The following is a 20,225-nucleotide window of genomic DNA, read 5'->3' on the forward strand; positions in this document are numbered from 1 at the left end:
TGCACCGCCTCTGTAGATCCGAGGTCCTAGCCTGGTAGAGACAGAAGGACTTTGCTGTCTGTTGTCCCTCAGCCCTTTGACGCCCAGTTGTATTTGCCCAACAGTTGGACTTTGGCCCAGCAGCGCAAGTGACTGGGGTTGGGAAGGAGGTCGGCTGCGGGCCGGGGAGTCGCGGGCGCGCGCGTGCACAACGTTACCACGCGCCGGAAGTACTCTCCTGGACCAGCGGGATGGAAGAGCTCCCCTGCCCCGAAGCCGGGGTGGTGGCGCCAGAGGTAGTCATGTCTACCGAACCCCCAGCACCCTCCCTTGTAGATCGATACTTCACTCGCTGGTATAAAGCGGGTAAGTGCGGAATGGTGGTGAGCTCTGCTCTACCGCACAGGGTGGATGCCGCAGGTACTTCTGCCACGCGATGTAAGCCACCTGTGCTCTTCCTTGAGTTTCCTAGTCTCAGGATTACAGGTTCTATTTCCGACGTGGGAAGTGCAGTGCCATATGCGGGTTGTTGGCAGGAAAGGACGTGAACTAAACTAAGGAACTCAGCGTTAGTATATCTGGGCTTCCACACACTGCCAAGTGTTTGTGTGCTTGGAAGGATCAATCCTACGCCCAGTCGGGAAGAAACCTTAGGCGTGGAGAGAACATTAAGAGATGTTAAGGAACATCTAATGTTCAGAAGAAGCCGTGGGGGTTGGGGATTTAGCTCAGTGGTAGAGCGCTTGCCTAGGAAGCGCAAGGCCCTGGGTTCGGTCCCCAGCTCTGAAAAAAAAGAACCAAAAAAAAAAAAGAAGAAGCCGTGCATATTGTCCACTGGACGTTTTGAAGTAGGTTTCGCTGGTGTTCTTTGTGCCCAGAAAATACCAATACCACTTTTGGGGACCCTCCTCTAGCCTCTACCTTAGCCTTTTTAATTCAGGGAAACTGGTATGCCCACACACGGCGTTTAGGATAAGCAACCTTCCTAGTTCTCTTTAGGACTGAATTTTCCAAAAATGTGATTTTTTTATAACATCAAGACAGCCCCACAAAACAACACCACAATGTAAGCAACGTGATTCTTATAATAGTGTTTCTCTAATGGAAATAATAGGTCTCATCTTAAAGTGAGAAGATGGAGAAGTTAATAATCTTACCTGCCTTAACATTGAATAAAGGATTCTATCTGGATTAAGCCATTTAAACTACTTAATAGCCTTTATTTACTTTGACCACTGTGATCAGCTTCATAATGAACTATGGTAATCACATGGTAATAGTAAACACTAATTCAACAACCAGCAACTCATTTATTCCTCTAGATGTTAAAGGAAAACCCTGTGAGGACCACTGTATACTCCAGCACTCCAACCGGTAAGCAAACCAGGAATTAGAAATTATCAACACTGTCCTTCTGGTAGTTAGTCTGGTATGGTCTTGGGTTGGTTTTGAGCATTCATGAAATTGTCTTCTACAGTGTTGAAATGATATTATAGGAGTGTGGTGGGAAGAACATGTCTTGTTGGGTCATGTACTGCTTAGCCAACCTGTACCAACCACTGTACTGCTGGACCTATAGAATGGCTCCTTGTGGAGGCATTTGTCATGTTCTGTGTCCACAGTCTTGCCATGCTTCTCTGCTACCCTAGCTTACTAAAGACTTGTACTGCTCCCTTTCCTGGGAAGGAGATTCAACTCTATTCTCTCCTTTTCTGTATTATGTTCCAATCACAGCAGAGATAACTGGACTGAACAACGGTCAGGTTGGATAGTCACCCTCAGCAGGAATACTGTTACAGGAGGAGGTTTCTGGCCGCCATGCCACAACATAGGATTGACTGTTTTTCTCCTTGTAGAATATGCGTCATCACACTGGCAGGATCTCATCCCGTTCTTCAAAGTGGCAAAACTATTAAAAGTATTTCCTATCAGATCAGTAACAATTGTAGCAGACTTCAGAACAAAGTATCTGGGAAATTTAAACGGGTATGTTTCTGTAATCCTGTGATTTTTTTTCTTTTCTACTGAGATTTTCTATATTCATACTATGATGGATCCAGTCAGCCATAAGACTTTTTCTAGCAGTTCAATGTAGGTTTTCAGTAAAAACATGCTATACACTTCCACCCCACACCCCCACACACAAGTGTATCAAGATGTATAGTGTCTATCAGTAGGTTCTTCCCTCCATTCTTCTTATCCTCAAGGGATGAGATGGAAGATGGGCCTTGGCCTTGGCCTGCAATCCCACCTCTTGGGTGGTTAAGGTAGCATAATTGCAAGGGTGAGGCGATATAGGGCTATACAGTGAGTACCAGGTTACATGTAAAACTCTCAAAAACAAAAGAAAGAATCTTGGCTTCAGCTGCCCATGTTCACTGTAGGAAAAATTCTTAAAAAGAAAGCAGTGCATAAAGCATACTCATTCCCTGTTTAGAGATATTTGTCATACTACCCTAGGTGTACCCATCTCCCAGAGTATCTGAAACAATGACCATACATACTGTCAGGAACTGTGTTAAAATGTGGTACTAATAGTGAAAGGAGTTGGGTTTATTTAAACTTTTTTAAAACATTTTTATGTATGTGTCTGTGACACGTGTGTGCGGGAGCCTGCAGAGGTAAGGGGAACTTGTCAAATGTCCTAGAGCTAGTTACAGGTAACTGTCAGCTACCGTGTGGGTACTGAGAACTGAACCTGGGTCCTTCCTAAGAGCAGGAAATAGTCTTACCTTCTGAGCTATCTCCCCAGCCCACCGGTTTTATTTTTTAGTTAGAAAAATCCTAGCAGTAAACCATGTAAAGTTCCTTTACCTATTAATTTCTAATATAAAAGATAGGGCTCTTTTCATTATTTTTAGTTTGTTGTTGTCATCATTTTTGAGACAGGGTTTCACTGTTGCCCTGGCTAGCCTGGACTTAGATGTGTAGACCAGGCTAGCTTCAAACTCAGAGATTCCCCTGAGTTTGTTTTCTGAGCACAGAGATTAAAGCAAAAGCACCCACTCAGCAAAAGATCTTCATGAAAGCAACTTTGCAGGATATTGCTGACACGCGTAATGAATTTTATAATATTGCTTGCAATGAATTATCCTATAAATTGAAATCTTTATACCTGGCCATATGTAGATTTCTCATTTGTGATTAAAACACATACACACACACACACATAGTAGTGTGTAACTAAACTAGCCATTATTATAAGATGGTACTTAGCACATAGTAGGTTATTATGTTGAAGTACGTGAATGGGTTTATATACTTGTCATTTTGCTATAACACAAACTCCAAGACTAGATCTGTTTAGGAGTGAGAGCTACCTATTAGAGGAAAATGTAAATACACCTTTTTTTTTTTCTTCTCATTACCCAGGGGGCACAGTTTCTAACAGAGCTTGCACCTCTGTGTAAGATTTACTGCTCTGATGGAGAAGAATATACCATATCTAGGTAAGCAGTGTTTGAGCCATCCTGTAGAGGCTTAGTACCTTAACCTCAAATGCCTGTGTTCACTGAAGGAAAAATTACTGGCAAAAAGTTGTTTTCTAAAAATTCTTTTTTTTTTAATAGCTGTATTAGAGGTCGATTAATGGAAGTGAATGAAAACATTCTTCATCAGCCATCTCTTCTTCAGGAAAAGGTAAAGGGGAGTTGGGGAAAGTGCAGCCCTGTCCACAACGTCTTAGAAACCATGGGGTGTTACTGAGTTGTGTTTCCTTCCCCAGCCGTCCACCGAAGGCTACATTGCAGTTGTGTTACCCAAATTTGAGGAAAGTAAAAGCATAACAGAAGGGTTACTGACACAGCAGCAGTATGAAGAGGTCCTGGTAAAACGCACTGATGCCACCACAGTCACGTCCTGAGCCCTGCAATAGGGGCAGCACAGGATTGTCACCCTACTATCGGTGCCCTGAAGACAGCCAGTGTGTATGAAGCGTCCCTCACAGCCGCCAGCCGTGGAAGGAGCCTAAGCCTTCACCTAATTTCCCTCATTTGTCTCAACATCACAAGCGTTGGTCCCATTTGTATTCAGGCTCTCAGATCTGCTTTGTCCAGGTACTTGCTTTGTGTGCTGGGAAGTGCACTTGTGGGTATTCACTTGCGTATGTGTCAGAAAACAACTTCAAGGGCTCTTTTACCTTTGTTAAGGGCTTTGGAAGTTTGCCAGATAGCTCGCGTCCTCTGCCTCCTCGTGTCCTCTGCCTCCCATCTTACAGGGCTGGTATTACAAGTACACACCACCATACCAGCTTTATATGGGCCTGGAAACCCAAACTCTGGGCTTCGTGCTTTCAAGGTGTATTAGTTACTGTTCAGTTGCTGTCATAAAATACCAAACTAAAAGCTTATAGTCCAGAGGACTAGATGACCACAATAGTGGGAAGGCACAGTAGCCAGAGCAGGAAGCTAAGAGGTCACATCTCTACCACACACCAAGAGCAGAGTGAACTGGACGGAGAATGTAGTTATAAAATGCCCCTGGTGCTACAATCCCTCAGCAAGACTTTGCGTCCTAAAAGTTCCATAAGCTCCCCAAACAGTACCACCAACTGGGGACCAAGTGCTCAAATACCTAAGTCTATGGGCATCATTTTTCATTCAATCTACAACATTCTTCCCATGATGCCTGTAGGCCCATAGTCAGCTCATACAAAACGTAGTTAGTCCAATATCAAAAGTTCCCACAGTCGTTAACACTCTCAGTGCTGCTCCAGATTCTCTTCTGAGACTCAATGCAAGCCTTTGTCTCCCCTGTAAATCAAAAAGCCAATTACATACTTCCAACATACGATGGCACAGAACATAGATTCCCATTCCAAAAGGAAGGGATGATGGCATTGTAAGGAAATATTGGACCAAAGGCCAAAACCAGCATGGTGAACGCCAAACCCTGCTGCTCTATCCCCACTGTGTAAGGGTTTAGTTTCTGAGACGACTCTGACCCAGCAGCACTGAGCCTGTAACAGATCATTCTCTGGATGGCTCCACTCTGCAGCTCATCCCGGGCAGACATCCAGCTTTGTATCCCAGTGTCTTGGGGTTTGTGCCATAACCCAAGCTTTACCTTCACAGCTTGACAGTGGCTTCCCATGGCCTCTTGAAGAAACCCCAAATCTGCCACATGGTTCCCAGCATCAGTGACTTTCTGAAGCCAGAAGAATCCAGACTTTTCATTCTTGCGTCTTTTATGCCTACAAAGCTAGTACCATGTGGAAAATGTTTGAAAATTAGACTGTCAGCTTTCAGTGCCTTTGATCACATCCACAGTAGCTCTTGTGTTGCTTTCTGCAAGCAAACAGCCAGGTTCTGGTGCTGTCCCTCATAGAGCGGGGGTTTATCTGAAAGGATTCTTGCCTTGACTAACTTCCATTGTCCCAGTGTGGAGCAGGAGACTTCTTTTTTAACTCTGAGTTTCACATCATCACCCCAGTCCCTTATCTCCCTGACCCCTCATATCAGCCCTCCACACTTGGCAACCTCAATAAAAGACACACACACACACACACACACACACACACACACACACACACACACACACACCAAAGCTTAGAAAGTAGTATATCAGAGTGTGTCCCACAGTCTATACCTGTCTATACATCCTCACTTGCAAATGTTCACTGCAGTAAATGGTTGCTCTGGTTCAGGATCTCTGGTTTCTGTGACACCATCAATATTGCATCCTCATTGGGACTTCTCCCAGTTACTCTGTTGTTGCCCTGTGTCATTGAAATCCTGAAGCTCTGGATGGACAGGACTGGCCCTTTCACAGATGGAGGAGATTTTGGAGTGGGTCAGTTCAGAGCCCTAGGCCTGGGCCTGGTGGTAGCTGAGCTGGTTAGCAGGCCTTCTCTTCCTCATCTGCACCACCAGGGGGAGCTGTTGTTTTGTTTTTTAATGTATAAGTATTCTATCTGCATGTACACCTCCGTGCTAGAAGAGGGCATCAGATAATCATGAGTCACCATGTGGTTGCTGGGAATTGAACTCAGGACCTCTGGAAGAGCAGACAGTGCTCTTAACTGCTGAGCCATCACACAAGCCAACCAGGGGACTTCTTATAGCACTAATCTCTAGTAAAAGCAGCCTTTCCCAATGCATGCCTCCGAGGTCATTATTAAGTCAACATTAAGCTTTCCTGTGCTCTTTTCTGAGCTGTACATTTGTTATTTCCCCACAACATGTTTGTTTTCATTGATCATTATACTGTCTAGAAATAGCTAATGCCAGAGAAATGGGTCCATTACTTTTAAATTCAGCTTTGGATAGAAAGCAGCCAGATTCTTTGTCAAAGGGTCACATAAATGGCCTCTACTGTCTGTATTACTCACAACACTACAGTCTTACAGGCTCAAAACAGCCAGTACTGTTCACAGTGCTTTCAGCATTCAATCATTTTTCTGATCCAAAGTCCCAGAGTTCCACATTCTTACAGAAACAAAAAAACCAACATGGTCACACTTTTTTAAAAAGATTTATTTAATGTATGCGAGTGCACTGTCGATATTTTCAGACACACCAGAAGAGGATATCAGATCCCATTAAAGATGGCTGTGAGCCATCATGTAGTTGCTGGGAATTGAACTCAGGACCTCTGGAAGTGTAGTATTCTTAACCGCTTAGCTTTCCAGCTCCCCTTTCCAGCCTCCCCTCCTTTTTTTAATGGTCACATTTTTTTCACAGCAACACCCTTACTTGATACCAGCTTCTGTATTAGTTGCCTATCTATTGCTGGGATAAAACACCATGACCAAAAGCAATTCAAAAATTTATTTTGGCTTATAATCTCGTGGGCTAGATGCTCATGGCAGCAGGCACAAGAAGCTGAAAGGCCACATCAGAACCTACTGGAAGCACACAGTGAAGTGGACCAGGGCTATAACCACAAAGCCTGCCCCCAGCGACATGCCTCTTCCAGCAACTCTGTATCCTAAAAGTTCCTAACATCCCCAAACAGTGCCACAAACCGGGGACCAAGTATTTGAATACTTTAGACCACAGGGGCATTTTCCTTCAGTCTACAGCAGGAGATGAGCATTCTACTGACTGAGCCATTTCCCCAACCTCGCTGTTTCTCTCTTGCCACCCTAACAAATGGCGAATAAGGAATACTTTCTGATTAAAAAATACAAAGCTCTTGAGAAATATTTTGAAGTTTTACATTCCTATAACCAGGGAGTAAACTACTAAACTGTGCTTGAATGCTGTAGCATACTTACCTCTTCTGCCTCAACTTTTTAAAAAAGACTTTCTGTGTTTGTTTGTCTGTATGTGTGCATGTGCATTACATGCATACAACACCTGTAAATGACATAAATAAACACCAGGCTCCTTGGAACTAGAGTTATAGATGGTTGTGAGCCACCATGTAGGTGCTTAGATGTAAACCCAGATCCTCTGGAAGAACAGCCAGTGCTGTCAGCATTTGAGCCATCTCTCTAGCCCCTCACTTCAAGTATAATTTTAACAGTTTGGTATTTTTTGGAAAAACAAAATGAGCTATCTGCTATTCCCAAATTTGCTTCAAAGTGAAATGAAGAAGTCCAGCTTCACCCTTTTCCACTGTGGCTTTCCCTCTAGGTTGCTGGGGAGAGGCAGGAATGTGGAGTCTGCCTTCCACATTGAAAAGCTTTGAAAACATACAAGGGCTCTTCTAGGCAATGGAAGAACCATGCTGCGGTGTTAATCTGGCTCCTGCACACACATGGTACTGACTCCATCTTGCACATTTTAGTGACACCTAGTTTGTAGTAATGAAGGTACTCGAGTCTGTCATCCAGCGGCATAGACATCTTAGAGCAGAACAAGATTTTTACATTATTAAGCTACCAAAAGACAGCTTTGGCGTTCTGGCTTTAGATTAGACATTTTCACTGAATTTAAAACAAAAGTATTTTTAAGGCTGCAATACGCAATAACTGTCCTTGCCCTGTTTTTAATGAAATAATTTTAAGTGTGGCCACGCAAAGTTTACTGAGAAGAATAGCTCCCTGTAAGTAGGAGGAGACAAAACCAAGTTTCCCTTAAAATAGTCTCCACAGACAAAAGTCTAATCTGTAAGCTCCTCTGCCCTCCTGACCTGGTGATGGCGTGTGACCCTGGTCCCCCCCTTGGCAACTTTATTCAACTTCCAGGTGTGTAAGGTATTTTGTAATTATTTGCAGGGGAAAAATCTTTTAATACTTTTAGTTCATAAGAAAAAAGTCTTATAACTTGAGGGTCGGCATGACTGTCCCTTAAATTATGGGGTCCACAAGGAACATGCTAGGCTGAAAATTAGGCACACGGCAGCAGATCCTCACTTTGAGGAGCAGAAAGGACTCAGAGACTTAGGCTGTAAGTCTGCATCTGTTTCACAGGTTATATCTTCCTCTGCTCATTTTATTGCAGGTTAACAGAATGTTTGCTTCACAGACTAAAAACCACACTAGAAGTACTTTCAAATACAGCACATAAAACAGTATAGCTTGGAATGGGTCTTTATAATCTTATCACTGGTCAGTATGCCTGCCCCCAAATTTTGATGATGGATCAGGATTAAGCCAGTCAGTATGAATTCAGTTTGAATGTGCAGTTTTTATTGACGTGTACATTATCCCATGATGTTTAATACTAATACACCTATTTTGTTGTTAAAGATAATGGTATTGTTGCCATATATCTGGTGAGGGAGCTGCTTTATTACTAAATTATTAACACTGAGAATCCAGTGAAGTTAGCATTCTGCTTCTCAGTTTAAAAAGAAATCACAGAATTTTCACTCACACGTTAGTACCAATCCTGTCTATTTCACTGAAGATGGTTCCACTCAATCATTCCCTGTAAAGCTACCTGCAAGATTATACCATTGACAGACTGGTTATGTTGGCATCTGATGGTAGCTAAAGGTGTGAGAGCTCTACACGCTGGTACTGCACACGCTCCCTCACTCGGCCCTGTTCTCATACTCTACAGTCTAGCAGATCAGCTGGGTGATCTCCTGGGCAACCTTTTCCTTGCTTTATTACACAGCTTACAAGGCAAACAGGTTACTGGCAGAGTTGTTTCCCCAGCCCAAGAAAAGGTCTAAACCCTAAAGTTAAAAAGACTAAAAATATTTATTGTATAATGAGCATTCCATTCCACATACATGAAATACAGCATACAGGTATCTGGGATCTACACAGCCTCTTGGTTCCAATGTTCTATCGTCTGCAACTGTCATTTCATCAATACTGAGGATAGTTCTGAAGTGTTATTAAACCAGTAAGAAATACTTAGGATTCCATCCATTACTCAGGACTGCCTGGTCAGCTACGCATACTACAGCTAAAATAAAAACCATCTCCTCCTCTGAAGTTGCTCCAGGGTTCTTTGGAGTGACTCCTGTTGCAGCCTAACAACCTTATCCGGTGAGATACTTATTAGAAGCAACAGTGCTAGCAGGTGTGATCTGGGACCAGGCTCTGAGGGACCCTTATCCTGCTTCAACAAGAACTGAAGAAGAGTCCCCAGGCCTAAGAAAACCCTGCATTCAACAAGGCCACTGCTTTCTGCTGAAATTAGTGTTGTAGATAATCAGCTTAAAAACCAGTTAAGGAAGCCGATGGGGCTGGGGGATGTGCATTTGCAATTGCTTCTTTGGAATTCAGCTGCCATTAAGACCCTTGGGATATTTGGTGTGTGCTAAAGAACACCTGAGCTCAGTGTCTGTTTTCCAACTGTACTGCCGTTAGAATCTTAGCAACCACCATAGCAACGTGCATGTCTAATCTGAAGATCAGAGAAAAGAAAGATTTCAGCATCCTCTTTTAAAGACTGATGAACTTATGAAAGTACAAAGGATCATTTGCTTTTTAAAATGTCAGCTGTACCACATGGTATTCCAGAGACGAACCCCAGGCTGCTCAGGTTTGACCATCCATGGCATCTTTGTTTGTCGCAGAGACCCATCTGTCATTTCCCATCTGGAGGGAAGAGTTAAGACAATTAGCTTCTGCTGTGCTCTGAAAGCAAGCTACAAAGTGAAGAGTGCACACTCATTCTCCTTTCAGTGAACAAAGCTGAATGCAGGAAAACCATCTCACCTTTTTCAGTAGCTTATAGCAAAGGGAGAGGAGCTGGACCACGAGAGTCATCATGGATCTTATCTTTGTAACACACTTGTCAACCTACAGTGACAGAGCATGTGTGTCATTCAAACAGCAGGACTTCCAAAAACATCATCATCTACATTGTCAAGTTCTCCATCATGGAGATATGAGGCCCTGAAAAGTATAGATCAGGGGACCTGTGGAGACTTGAGGTTCCAGAGTGAGGAGAGCACTGGCTGCCTGGTCTCATGCCTGTCTCATGGGACCCTAGGAAGGACGATGGAACAACACTGTTCTACTTGAGGCTATGCATAAGCTTCTCAAAACACTCCACACACTGACATCCCCTACTCTGCAGTCGTTTACACTCTGCCCAAATTCCTCAGCTGTATCAAGAGGCTCGACTCCAAGGCCTTTATGACAGAGGGGAAGACTCCAGGTGAAGGACTCAGAAGGAGCTGCTCAGTGCTGGGGACTCATGTGTAGCCTCAAATCTAATTGTGGGTGACCTGCTGCTCTCTGGGGTCAGTCACAGAGCAGCTGCTTCCAGACAAGCAGGAAGAAGGAACAGACTCTGTGCACTTTAGCACAAAGGACTGGAGCCAAGGTGACAGAGACATGGGACAGTCCCAAGTGTTTCCCCAGATAACCCACCCTCTCCTTTACCTTCAGAAACACTTTACTCTGCAAAGATGTCTTGGTTATTGTCTGAAGCTGGTGGCATAGAGGAATTAGTTTGTTTATTTCCAGGAGAAGCATAAGTTTGTCATCATCTTTTAGCTGAAATGGAATTTAGGAAGTTATTACAACCTCAACAAACTCCATCTTTTTATACCTTTTTTTTTTTTAAAGATCTCACACATAACCCTGGCTGACCTGATACTTGATATGTAGACCAGGTTGGCCTCAAAAACAGACAGACCTGCCTGTTTTAGTCTCCTTTATCTTTTCCCCCCTCAGTGCTTGATTTTTTTTTAAATAGTAAATAATTCAGTTTCATAAAATGGCTTCATTTCCACAGACCATGAATATTGTGACATTTTGTCTTTGTGTATTCTAGACAAGCTCTTCCACTGGGCAGATCCATTCCACCCCCAAGGAATATTTATAATCACACAAAAATAACACACTATAATAGAATTTAAAAAACCAGGATAATGTAACAGAATGTTCTCTCAATTTGCTTCCAGCCTATGTCCTATACACCTTTATGTATTAGTAAAATGCTTCCAATGTGGGCATATAAAATGATTAGCACTGGGCAGGGAGATGTGCATTACCTGTTTTGAAAAAGACTGTATGCTTGAAGTAAGCTTTAATCCCTCTGTAGCAAAAACCTGGTAGAGAGGGAAACATCACTATTTTAGGTCAGTGTCTTCTGGGTGGTTGGTAAACAAATATTCTCAGTTCTTTCATACAGTTGAAAGCTAACCCAGACACTAAGAATGAGCCTCAGAGCTCCAGAAGTTCCCCCATTGTATCCATTTCAGGAAACACAAGGGTTTAGCTAGAATCAGAAATTTTCTCCGACCTAAGACAATATCCCCAGGGAGGCTCCTCTATACCTAAGGCCCTCCAGTTACTCTGTAGAGCCACACAGACCTGGGGTCCCCAGCCTCATAAACTACCTATTCCCTTCTGCTGGCATCCCCAGATCACGTCATAAGATCTCCAGTTACAGAGGAGCCATTTTTCTTCAGCATGTAACCACTGGTAACTTGATTCAGTAAATAATCTCACAACTTGTACACATGTAAGCAACCCCAGTTAAACAGTGGGTTATTAAAAAAAATAAAGGAGACGTGAGAATAGGACAGCCATGACTTGAGAAGAAGAAAAAACAAGTTCCAGAGGGAGAGGGTCAGGAAAGAGAGAGGGAGATCAAAATGCTTTATATATATGTATAAAACTTTCAAATAAGTAAGACATTACTATTTAAAATCTTCAAGTATGAATGAGTCATGAATCCTGGGGAATGAGGTCAGGTTGGAAATCTGTTGTTTCCACCTAACTATGATTGAATTAGCCTCCAGACACATTCCACACCAGCTATATGAGATGACCAATCCAACTGTTACATTTTATTGTAATTTCAGATTTTGTATGTTCACCTTGCATTTTATAATGAGTGAAAACCATAGCCAAACAAGCGCAAGGGGTGGTCAGGACACATTAACGTGCAGAACACAGAAGACCCCTTAAAACGCCACAACAAGGGCTGCAGACAAGGCTTGGCTGGGATAGTAAGAGTATTTGCTGCTCCTTCAGAGGACCCAAATGCAGCTCACAGAACCACGCAGCCCCAGCCACCTGTAATTTCAGCTCCAGGGAATCTGACACCCTCTTCTGGCCTCTGAGGTCACACACACACATACACACACACACACACACACACACACACACACATACACACACACACACACTCACTCACTAACCATAATACTAAATACTTTTTTAATGCTATCACAACAGTAAGAGATAAAAGACAAATGTACTTGGCAGCAATAATAAGGCAAATCTAACAATGATTTAGGAAGAAAGCTAGTCCTGGTAGTAAGCTATAAGCTAGATCAAGAATATGGGGGGAGGATGAACTTTGACTGGGTTAATACTGTGCCATTGGTGGTTAGCATGATCTCAGTTTGAAATAGCCCTCCGCATCTTTCCTAGCCCTGAAAGAGAAGCTAGCTTCGGTGGGCACTGCATGATTCTCTTCCCCTCATCCTTCATCATTCCACATTCTCTTAGTTCTCACAGCTTCCCTGCTGTTTCTGTTTGAAGATAGCTCCCCAATCTCTGTCTATTCCTGACACTGGCCTTTGCATTCAACATGGGCAAAGCACAATGCTTGATTTCCACTCTACAAGCCTAATGTCCTCCCTTGGTGTACTGCACCTCGGCCAGTGGCATTAGCATTTGTAGTGTTAGTTGAGTCAAAGCATTTAGAACACCATATCACCCCACTGCTTCCCAAGGCTGAGGGGGCTCAGCACCATCACACTGGGAAACACAGAACACTGGGCTTCTGCAGAAATGCAGTGCCGTCCACTCCACGGTGTCTCAGCCCTCATCTGCACTGCTCCTGACTCTGCAAGGTGCATAAATCACACCTGTCCTGCCTCTGTAGACTCTGACTCCACTCACCCTTCCACCTGTCACCTCAGTAATGCACCTACTCTAACAACCTTACAGTCTTTTCAACCACCCCCAGGCACCTTTCTCTTCTTATCCTTCAGGATCCTATCTCTCCGAGTACTTGTGAAAATAAAACTTACCTCCAGGAAGTGAATTAAGTCCTGGGAAGTATTCAGTGGCCCCTCTCCTCTAAAAAAGAATGTTATTAGAATAAATATAAATATGAGCCTGGAAGTTGGCTTATAGAACATTAATGTTTTAGAGTATTCTGTATATTAGCAGAACTCAATTTATAAAGAATATGATCATACCGATAATATTGTGACATTTTCCTTAAAACGGCTTTCATAATTACTTCCTAATTATATGTCTTATATGTTAATTTCACAATGCAAAGAGAACTGAAACTGGTCAGGTGATTACTGCTATTTGTCTTTTTCTGGCTGCCTTTATTTTGCTTCAGGCATAAATATATGAGATCAGATACTATGTGTCAACCAAATGCATTTCCTATGCAATGAAAAGAGCACCGGACCCTGGCGGGAGCTCAGCTTCAGCTTCAGTGGGGCTTCCAGTTCTAACTGTAGAAAATAATCGCAATACTACTGTACTGACAGTCTTAGTCAGGAGTTTAAAGCTACCAAGAACTAGGAACTCTGAAAAATGAAAGGTAAATTCCAACAGAGCAGCCAGCAGATGCTGGAGAGGAGCTTTGGCCTGGGCACAAATCAGGAGATGCACACACACTCCTGCAGCAACAACTCCTGCCTCCCCTAACAGCTGTGAGGTGCAAACAAACTCTTTCTGTTGTCTGTTAAATGCTGGGAGGAGCAACTGGAACCATGAGACAGAATTATATCGAAAGTTACAAGGAAAACTTGAAAAGCACTAGACTGTCTTTAATATTTTATTAAGAAATAGGAATTATTATATAGAAATAATTATTAATACATTTATATACGTCATTACAATGATCTCAAGCAATTGCCTGAGGAAGGGCTATCAACATGCCTAGGGACAGGACAGATCTCCAGACTGAAGGCTACCCAGTGACCTTGCTGGGAGTACCTAGATGACGTTGGCATGCCAAAGGACATAGGGGAGAATGTTGAGGAAACATGCAGACACTGTGGCAGAATAACAACTTGTGCTTTGACCACAAGGAGCTGTTGGCATTGTGGAGACATGCCTCAGTGAACAATACAGCACACATTCATGTGGTACAGGACTGTATTCCTGAACCTTAGTACTTCTAACCCCAAACCACATATCCCAGCCGGCAGGACTTCAGCTAGCCTCTGCTACTCCATAGGGTTATTCTTCACATGTCTCAATCTTTGCTTAAAACTTTGTGAAGATTTATTTATTTATGGTGCATACCTATAGTCCCAGGACTCAGGAGCACGAGACAAGAAGGTTCCTGCAAGTTCTAGGCCAGCCTGGGCTGTCGTCTGAGACCCTGTCTCAAAAATGGCCAAATAAGCAAACACGTAAACAAATTAAAATGACACTGCATACCTAGTAAATAAATACAGAGAATAGGCCATCCTGGACATATTCCGTCCATGTCGAACGATCTCGTTGTCGTCATCTTCCCATTTCTCGATTTCACAGTCAGCATCGGAGGAAAGCAATCCCAGCTTCAGCCCAAGCTTGGCTATCTTGGCTTGCTCCTACAAACACACTAATCACAGGTCTGTCCTTGGAAGGAAGATTTCACAACTCTGTCTCGTTATGGGTACGAGACTGTTACACAACCAAAGAGCTTACCTCTGAATCAGGTTTGTCAGACTTCACTGATTTCAGGTTTGCATTATTTTTCTGTGACAATAAAAAGGTTAGAAAGTCTTAGTATTCAATTGTGAGGAAAGTTATAATAGAAAACATATGAACTTGTAAGGAACTGCAACTTTACAATACCTAGCAGGTGGTAAAATTAAGCAGGTTATTCTACTGGGTGACTTCTGCTCAGAGCAAGTCATCAGTTTGGAATTCAGGGCTAACGGGACAAAGACAGAGGGTAATGTCCAATCTGCTTTCTGTGTTACTAGCTGCCTGCTTCTTTTCACAAGGTCTTTAGGGACCTTAAGACAGTACCTAAAATATTCTCAGAATCTACTGATACTGTGCCCAGAGCTCCCTGACTTCTCTGTTACAATAATATTATTGTAACATTTGAATGATTCTGATGAAATGTCATTTGTAAGGATGTTCCTACTAGTTATGATGCTATAATCTGATGCCTTCAACACTCTCAATTTTAATACAGTTTTACTGCTGTTGCAGTGGCTAATCCTGAAGCCCATATTGTAAAGACCCTACATTTTGAATTTAGGATTTACCATAAGCCAGTGCTCAATGGTCTCCAATTTTAGGAAGAACATGTTTTGGCATAAGTATTAGGAGCTCAGTGCATTTCCTCTAGAAGGGAAGAAGCCTATCATAGGTCACCAGGCTAGTTCTGAGATTCCTGCTAATTCCAGCAACACAGAGCAACCACCAACTATAACACTGCTTCTTTGAAATATATATTCGAAAGTTCTTTGGAGATGACAGCCCACAGTGAGAATTTCTCATACTCTCAGACATATCAGGAGTTCAATAGAGACTGACCAACAGCTGGAGAAAGCTATTGTCCAGTAGAAACACTTATTCAAATTAAACACACACACACACACACACACACATGACATACATTTACATATGTATATACAAGATGTGAATTACAGCCAAATAAATATTCATGTGCCTGTCTAGCTTGGGAGTCACATGGTCTTTAGTTCCTTCCAGTAGGCCACAAAGCAATGTGAGTCAAACTCAGTACCTTCTCAATGCTTCTACATTTTACTTAGACTTCATTCCCTATCTTTCTCATATAAACTACTTGTGTTACATGATTTTTATTTTTACAAATTGGATTGCAAAAGTACTTAATGAATGTTAAGAACTGTAGAAGACAAACAAGCCATCTTTAAAGTGTGGCCACAGGGCAGTGACAAAGCTCAGTGAGTAGAGGCCCTGGCTACCTGGCCTGACAGCCTACGTCTGGTCCTCAGGACCCACACAGTGGAAGGAGAGAAGCAACCCCTTCAGATGTCTTCTGGCCTGCACACACCTACCACCTACCACGGCACAGGCTCACACCACACCACCCCCGCCAGGAAAAATGAAAAAATGTAAAAACAAAAACAGACAAAAGGAAACTGTGGTCAACCTTGCCACCTAGCGGACACTATTGGGAAATACAGTTCTGTTACATAAAGCTAAAGCTTTCCAAAAATAATTAGCACAAGACTCTAAGTTTGCTCTCTGAAAAATGAGATACAGTTCTCTAAAAATATAGTTAACTGTGCTACATTCAACTAAGGAAGTGGTTTATATTTTGAGATTGTTATTAAATATGTTATATTATATATATTAAATTTAATATATATATAAAATATGTTAGTGTCCACTAAGTTCAATAAAATCTTCCCTTCAACCCATTGTACTGGAAATGGAGCCTGCACCTATGAAAGGAGGCAAGTGCTTCAGCAGTGAGCCACTGCAGGAGCACTCCCTCACAGCAAGAGCACTCCCTCAGTGCAGGAGCACTCCCTCACTGCAGGAGCACTCCCTCAGTGCAGGAGCACTCCCTCACAGCAGGAGCACTCCCTCAGTGCAGGAGCACTCCCTCACTGCAGGAGCACTCCCTCAGTGCAGGAGCACTCCCTCACAGCAGGAGCACTCCCTCACAGCAGGAACACCTCACTCACAGCAGGAGTACTCCCTCACAGCAGGAGCACCTCACTCACAGCAGGAGCACTCCCTCACAGCAGGAGCACTCCCTCACAGCAGGAGCACTCCCTCACAGCAGGAGCACTCCCTCACAGCAGGAGCACTCCCTCACAGCAGGAGTACTCCCTCACAGCAGGAGCACCTCACTCACAGTAGGAGCACCTCACTCACAGCAGGAACTCTCCCTCACAGCAGGAGCACCTCACTCACAGCAGGAGCACTCCCTCACAGCAGGAGCACTCCCTCACAGCAGGAGCACTCCCTCACAGCAGGAGCACTCCCTCACAGCAGGAGTACTCCCTCACAGCAGGAGCACCTCACTCACAGTAGGAGCACCTCACTCACAGCAGGAACTCTCCCTCACAGCAGGAGCACCTCACTCACAGCAGGAGTACTCCCTCACAGCAGGAGCACCTCACTCACAGCAGGAACTCTCCCTCACAGCAGGAGCACCTCACTCACAGCAGGAACACCTCCCTCACAGCAGCAGCACTCCCTCACAGCAGGAGCACTCCCTCACAGCAGGAGCACCTCACTACAGCAGGAGCACCTCACTCACAGCAGGAACACCTCACTCACAGCAGGAGCACTCCCTCACAGCAGGAGCACCTCACTACAGCAGGAACTCTCCCTCACAGCAGGAACACCTCACTCACAGCAGGAGTACTCCCTCACAGCAGGAGCACTCCCTCACAGCAAGAACACCTCAAACACAGGAGCACTCCCTCACAACAGGAGCACCTCACTACAGCAGGAACTCTCCCTCACAGCAGGAACACCTCACTCACAGCAAGAGTACTCCCTCACAGCAGGAGCACCTCACTCACAGCAGGAACACCTCACTCACAGCAGGAGTACTCACTCACAGCAGGAGTACTCCCTCACAGCAGGAGCACTCCCTCACAGCAGGAACACCTCACTCACAGCAGGAGCACTCCCTCACAGCAGGAGCACTCCCTCACAGCAGGAACACCTCACTCACAGCAAGAACACCTCACTCACAGCAGGAATACTCACTCACAGCAGGAGTACTCTCTCACAGCAGGAGCACTCCCTCACAGCAGGAGCACCTCACAGCAGGAACACCTCACTCACAGCAGGAGCACTCCCTTACAGCAGGAGCACTCCCTCACAGCAGGAGCACTCCCTCACAGCAGGAATACCTCCCTCACAGCAGGAGCACCTCACTCACAGCAGGAGCACTCCCTCACAGCAGGAGCACTCCCTCACAGCAGGAGCACCTCACTCACAGCAGGAACACCTCACTCACAGCAGGAGCACTCCCTCACAGCAGGAGCACTCCCTCACAGCAGGAACACCTCACTCACAGCAGGAGCACTCCCTCACAGCAGGAGCACTCCCTCACAGCAGGAGCACTCCCTCACAGCAGGAGCACTCCCTCACAGCAGGAACACCTCACTCACAGCAGGAGCACTCCCTCACAGCAGGAGCACTCCCTCACAGCAGGAGCACCTCACTCACAGCAGGAGCACCCACTCACAGCAGGAGCACTCCCTCACAGCAGGAACTCTCCCTCACAGCAGGAGCACCTCCTTTTTGTTTTGTGGTTGTTGATTTTGTCTGGTTTTGGATATCTGTCTTACAGGTTGTTTTGGGAATCTGTCTTACAGGTTGACATCAAATTCATAATCCTCCTGCCTCAGGCTTCCAAGTGTTGCAGGTGTGCACTTCCATGCCCAGCTGTATGATGTCTTTTCTTATCCAAAACTGTTTTATAAGAGGCCCAACATATGGCATTTAAAACAATCAACCTATGTTTATTTGATTAAATATAGCAGTAGACTAACTGTGTCATTTATTGGATTCAAGGTGGATGAAAATTTTTTAAAAAATTAGATAAAACATATAGTACAAACTGTTTCTCAAAATGATTTTGTAGTCTCTTCCTTGTTTTATTGCTACCTATATTCAGTTTACAAAAGTATTTCAGCACCGAACCATGGTGTGGATGCAAGTGCCCGCAGTGCCCAGAAGAGGGTGTCTGATACTCTTGGACCGAGTTAGAGGTGTGGTGAGCTGCCCTCCATGGGTAATGGGAACCAACCTCAAGTCCTCAGTAAAAGAGTATGCACTCGTAGCCACTAAGGCATCTCCACAGCCCCTTGTCCTTTTGAAACTCTGAGGATTTGTCTTCAGTTCTCTTCCCTACAGCAGTTATTGCCGCTGCCATTACTGTTCCCAGACATGAAAGTTTCACTGTCTAGCTTCTTACTCTTGGTACTCCTGGTACTCCTGGTATTGTCTTTGAATACTCACTATGCCTTCACCACCAAATACTATTAATAATTATTAATCTCTCTCTTCTCTTCATTTCCTTTTTATATAAGATTAAATATGTACTATCTAATATAGCAGCTGTTAGCCACAACGTGGGCAGTGTGGTTAGGATGCTATTCTCTGAACCCCAAGCTGAATGCAAATATTAAGAGGACAGGTCCTGTGTGGGCTGCTGCTCAGAGTAGTATCTCTGAATAGTGGACATAAACTCTCCTAAGTGTTCCCTGTTGCTAAGGGAGGGTAGCAGCGATAGATAAAAAGAGCATAATTTCAATTCTGAAGACAGGCATTTGAGTGCACAGAGCTCCTGTACTTACCATGGGCTTTGGAAGTGAAAGATGGTCATACTTCTCTCCTACAAATAACACAAATCACTTAAAACCTTTCTACTGATACAGTTTTATTACTCAAATTTAACTTTTACAATAGCAAACAAGAAGGTTACATTAGTTGTGATACTCTAGACTGTCGATTATATGTGACTCAGATAGACAGCATAACTTGGTTTGCAGACATGAACAGTAGCAACACCTGCATCCCTAAGGCACCTACAATGCCAGAGCTCACCACCAAGTAAAGGGAAAACAAAAAGCAAAATGTGTCATTGGGATTGACTTCCATTCCCAGGCAGCCTCAATCAGAGTGGTCCTCCAGCAGCCTGCCACTCCCCCAAACCAGGATCTTCGAATCAGGACCAGCATCAGTTCTTCTTCCCTTCCTCCTTACACAAACCCCATCATCCCAACTAGCATACAGTTCTCTTACTTGGGGAAAGGACAACTCCAGTGGACAAGACAGGAGGAGGAAGTAAAACACACAGATTGGGGGTTGTGAGTAATGTGAAGTTGACCACAGGGAAGGCAGGCTGCCTGCAAGGTCCGGTTCACCCCCCTCCAATCCCCCCCCAACACACCTGCTTATCTGTCATCTTTCTGGCTTGCAGATCAGTTTACAATAGATAGTGATT

The 20,225-nt window shown here is 44.1% G+C and overlaps 2 protein-coding genes across 5 annotated transcripts in view; one reads left to right on the forward strand and one right to left on the reverse strand.

Moving 5' to 3' along the window:
- The first annotated feature begins 12 nt into the window (after positions 1–12).
- On the forward strand, positions 13–7,118 carry Abitram (actin binding transcription modulator). Its single transcript, NM_001399504.1, is given in 6 exon segments — positions 13–345; positions 1,302–1,353; positions 1,836–1,965; positions 3,352–3,428; positions 3,549–3,618; positions 3,704–7,118. Coding segments are annotated over 6 exon segments (582 nt in total). The 5' UTR covers positions 13–230; the 3' UTR covers positions 3,842–7,118.
- Positions 7,119–8,524: 1,406 nt separating this feature from the next.
- Ctnnal1 (catenin alpha-like 1) overlaps positions 8,525–20,225 on the reverse strand; it is a 67,232-nt gene continuing 55,531 nt past the window's right edge. For 3 of the 4 annotated variants that reach the window (XM_087547922.1, XM_087547923.1, XM_087547924.1), the window contains 8 exons: positions 19,576–19,613; positions 14,954–15,004; positions 14,702–14,856; positions 13,324–13,372; positions 11,329–11,385; positions 10,715–10,828; positions 10,043–10,126; positions 9,055–9,922 (listed from right to left, as the gene is read on the reverse strand). In XM_087547922.1, coding sequence (XP_087404048.1) covers positions 9,863–9,922; positions 10,043–10,126; positions 10,715–10,828; positions 11,329–11,385; positions 13,324–13,372; positions 14,702–14,856; positions 14,954–15,004; positions 19,576–19,613 — 608 coding nt within the window. In that variant the 3' untranslated portion in view covers positions 9,055–9,862. 4 annotated transcript variants of the gene reach the window in all.

Source organism: Rattus norvegicus, chromosome 5 (genome assembly GCF_021556685.1).
Source record: "Rattus norvegicus strain SHRSP/BbbUtx chromosome 5, alternate assembly SHRSP_T2T, whole genome shotgun sequence".
NCBI classification, from domain to species: domain Eukaryota; kingdom Metazoa; phylum Chordata; class Mammalia; order Rodentia; family Muridae; genus Rattus; species Rattus norvegicus.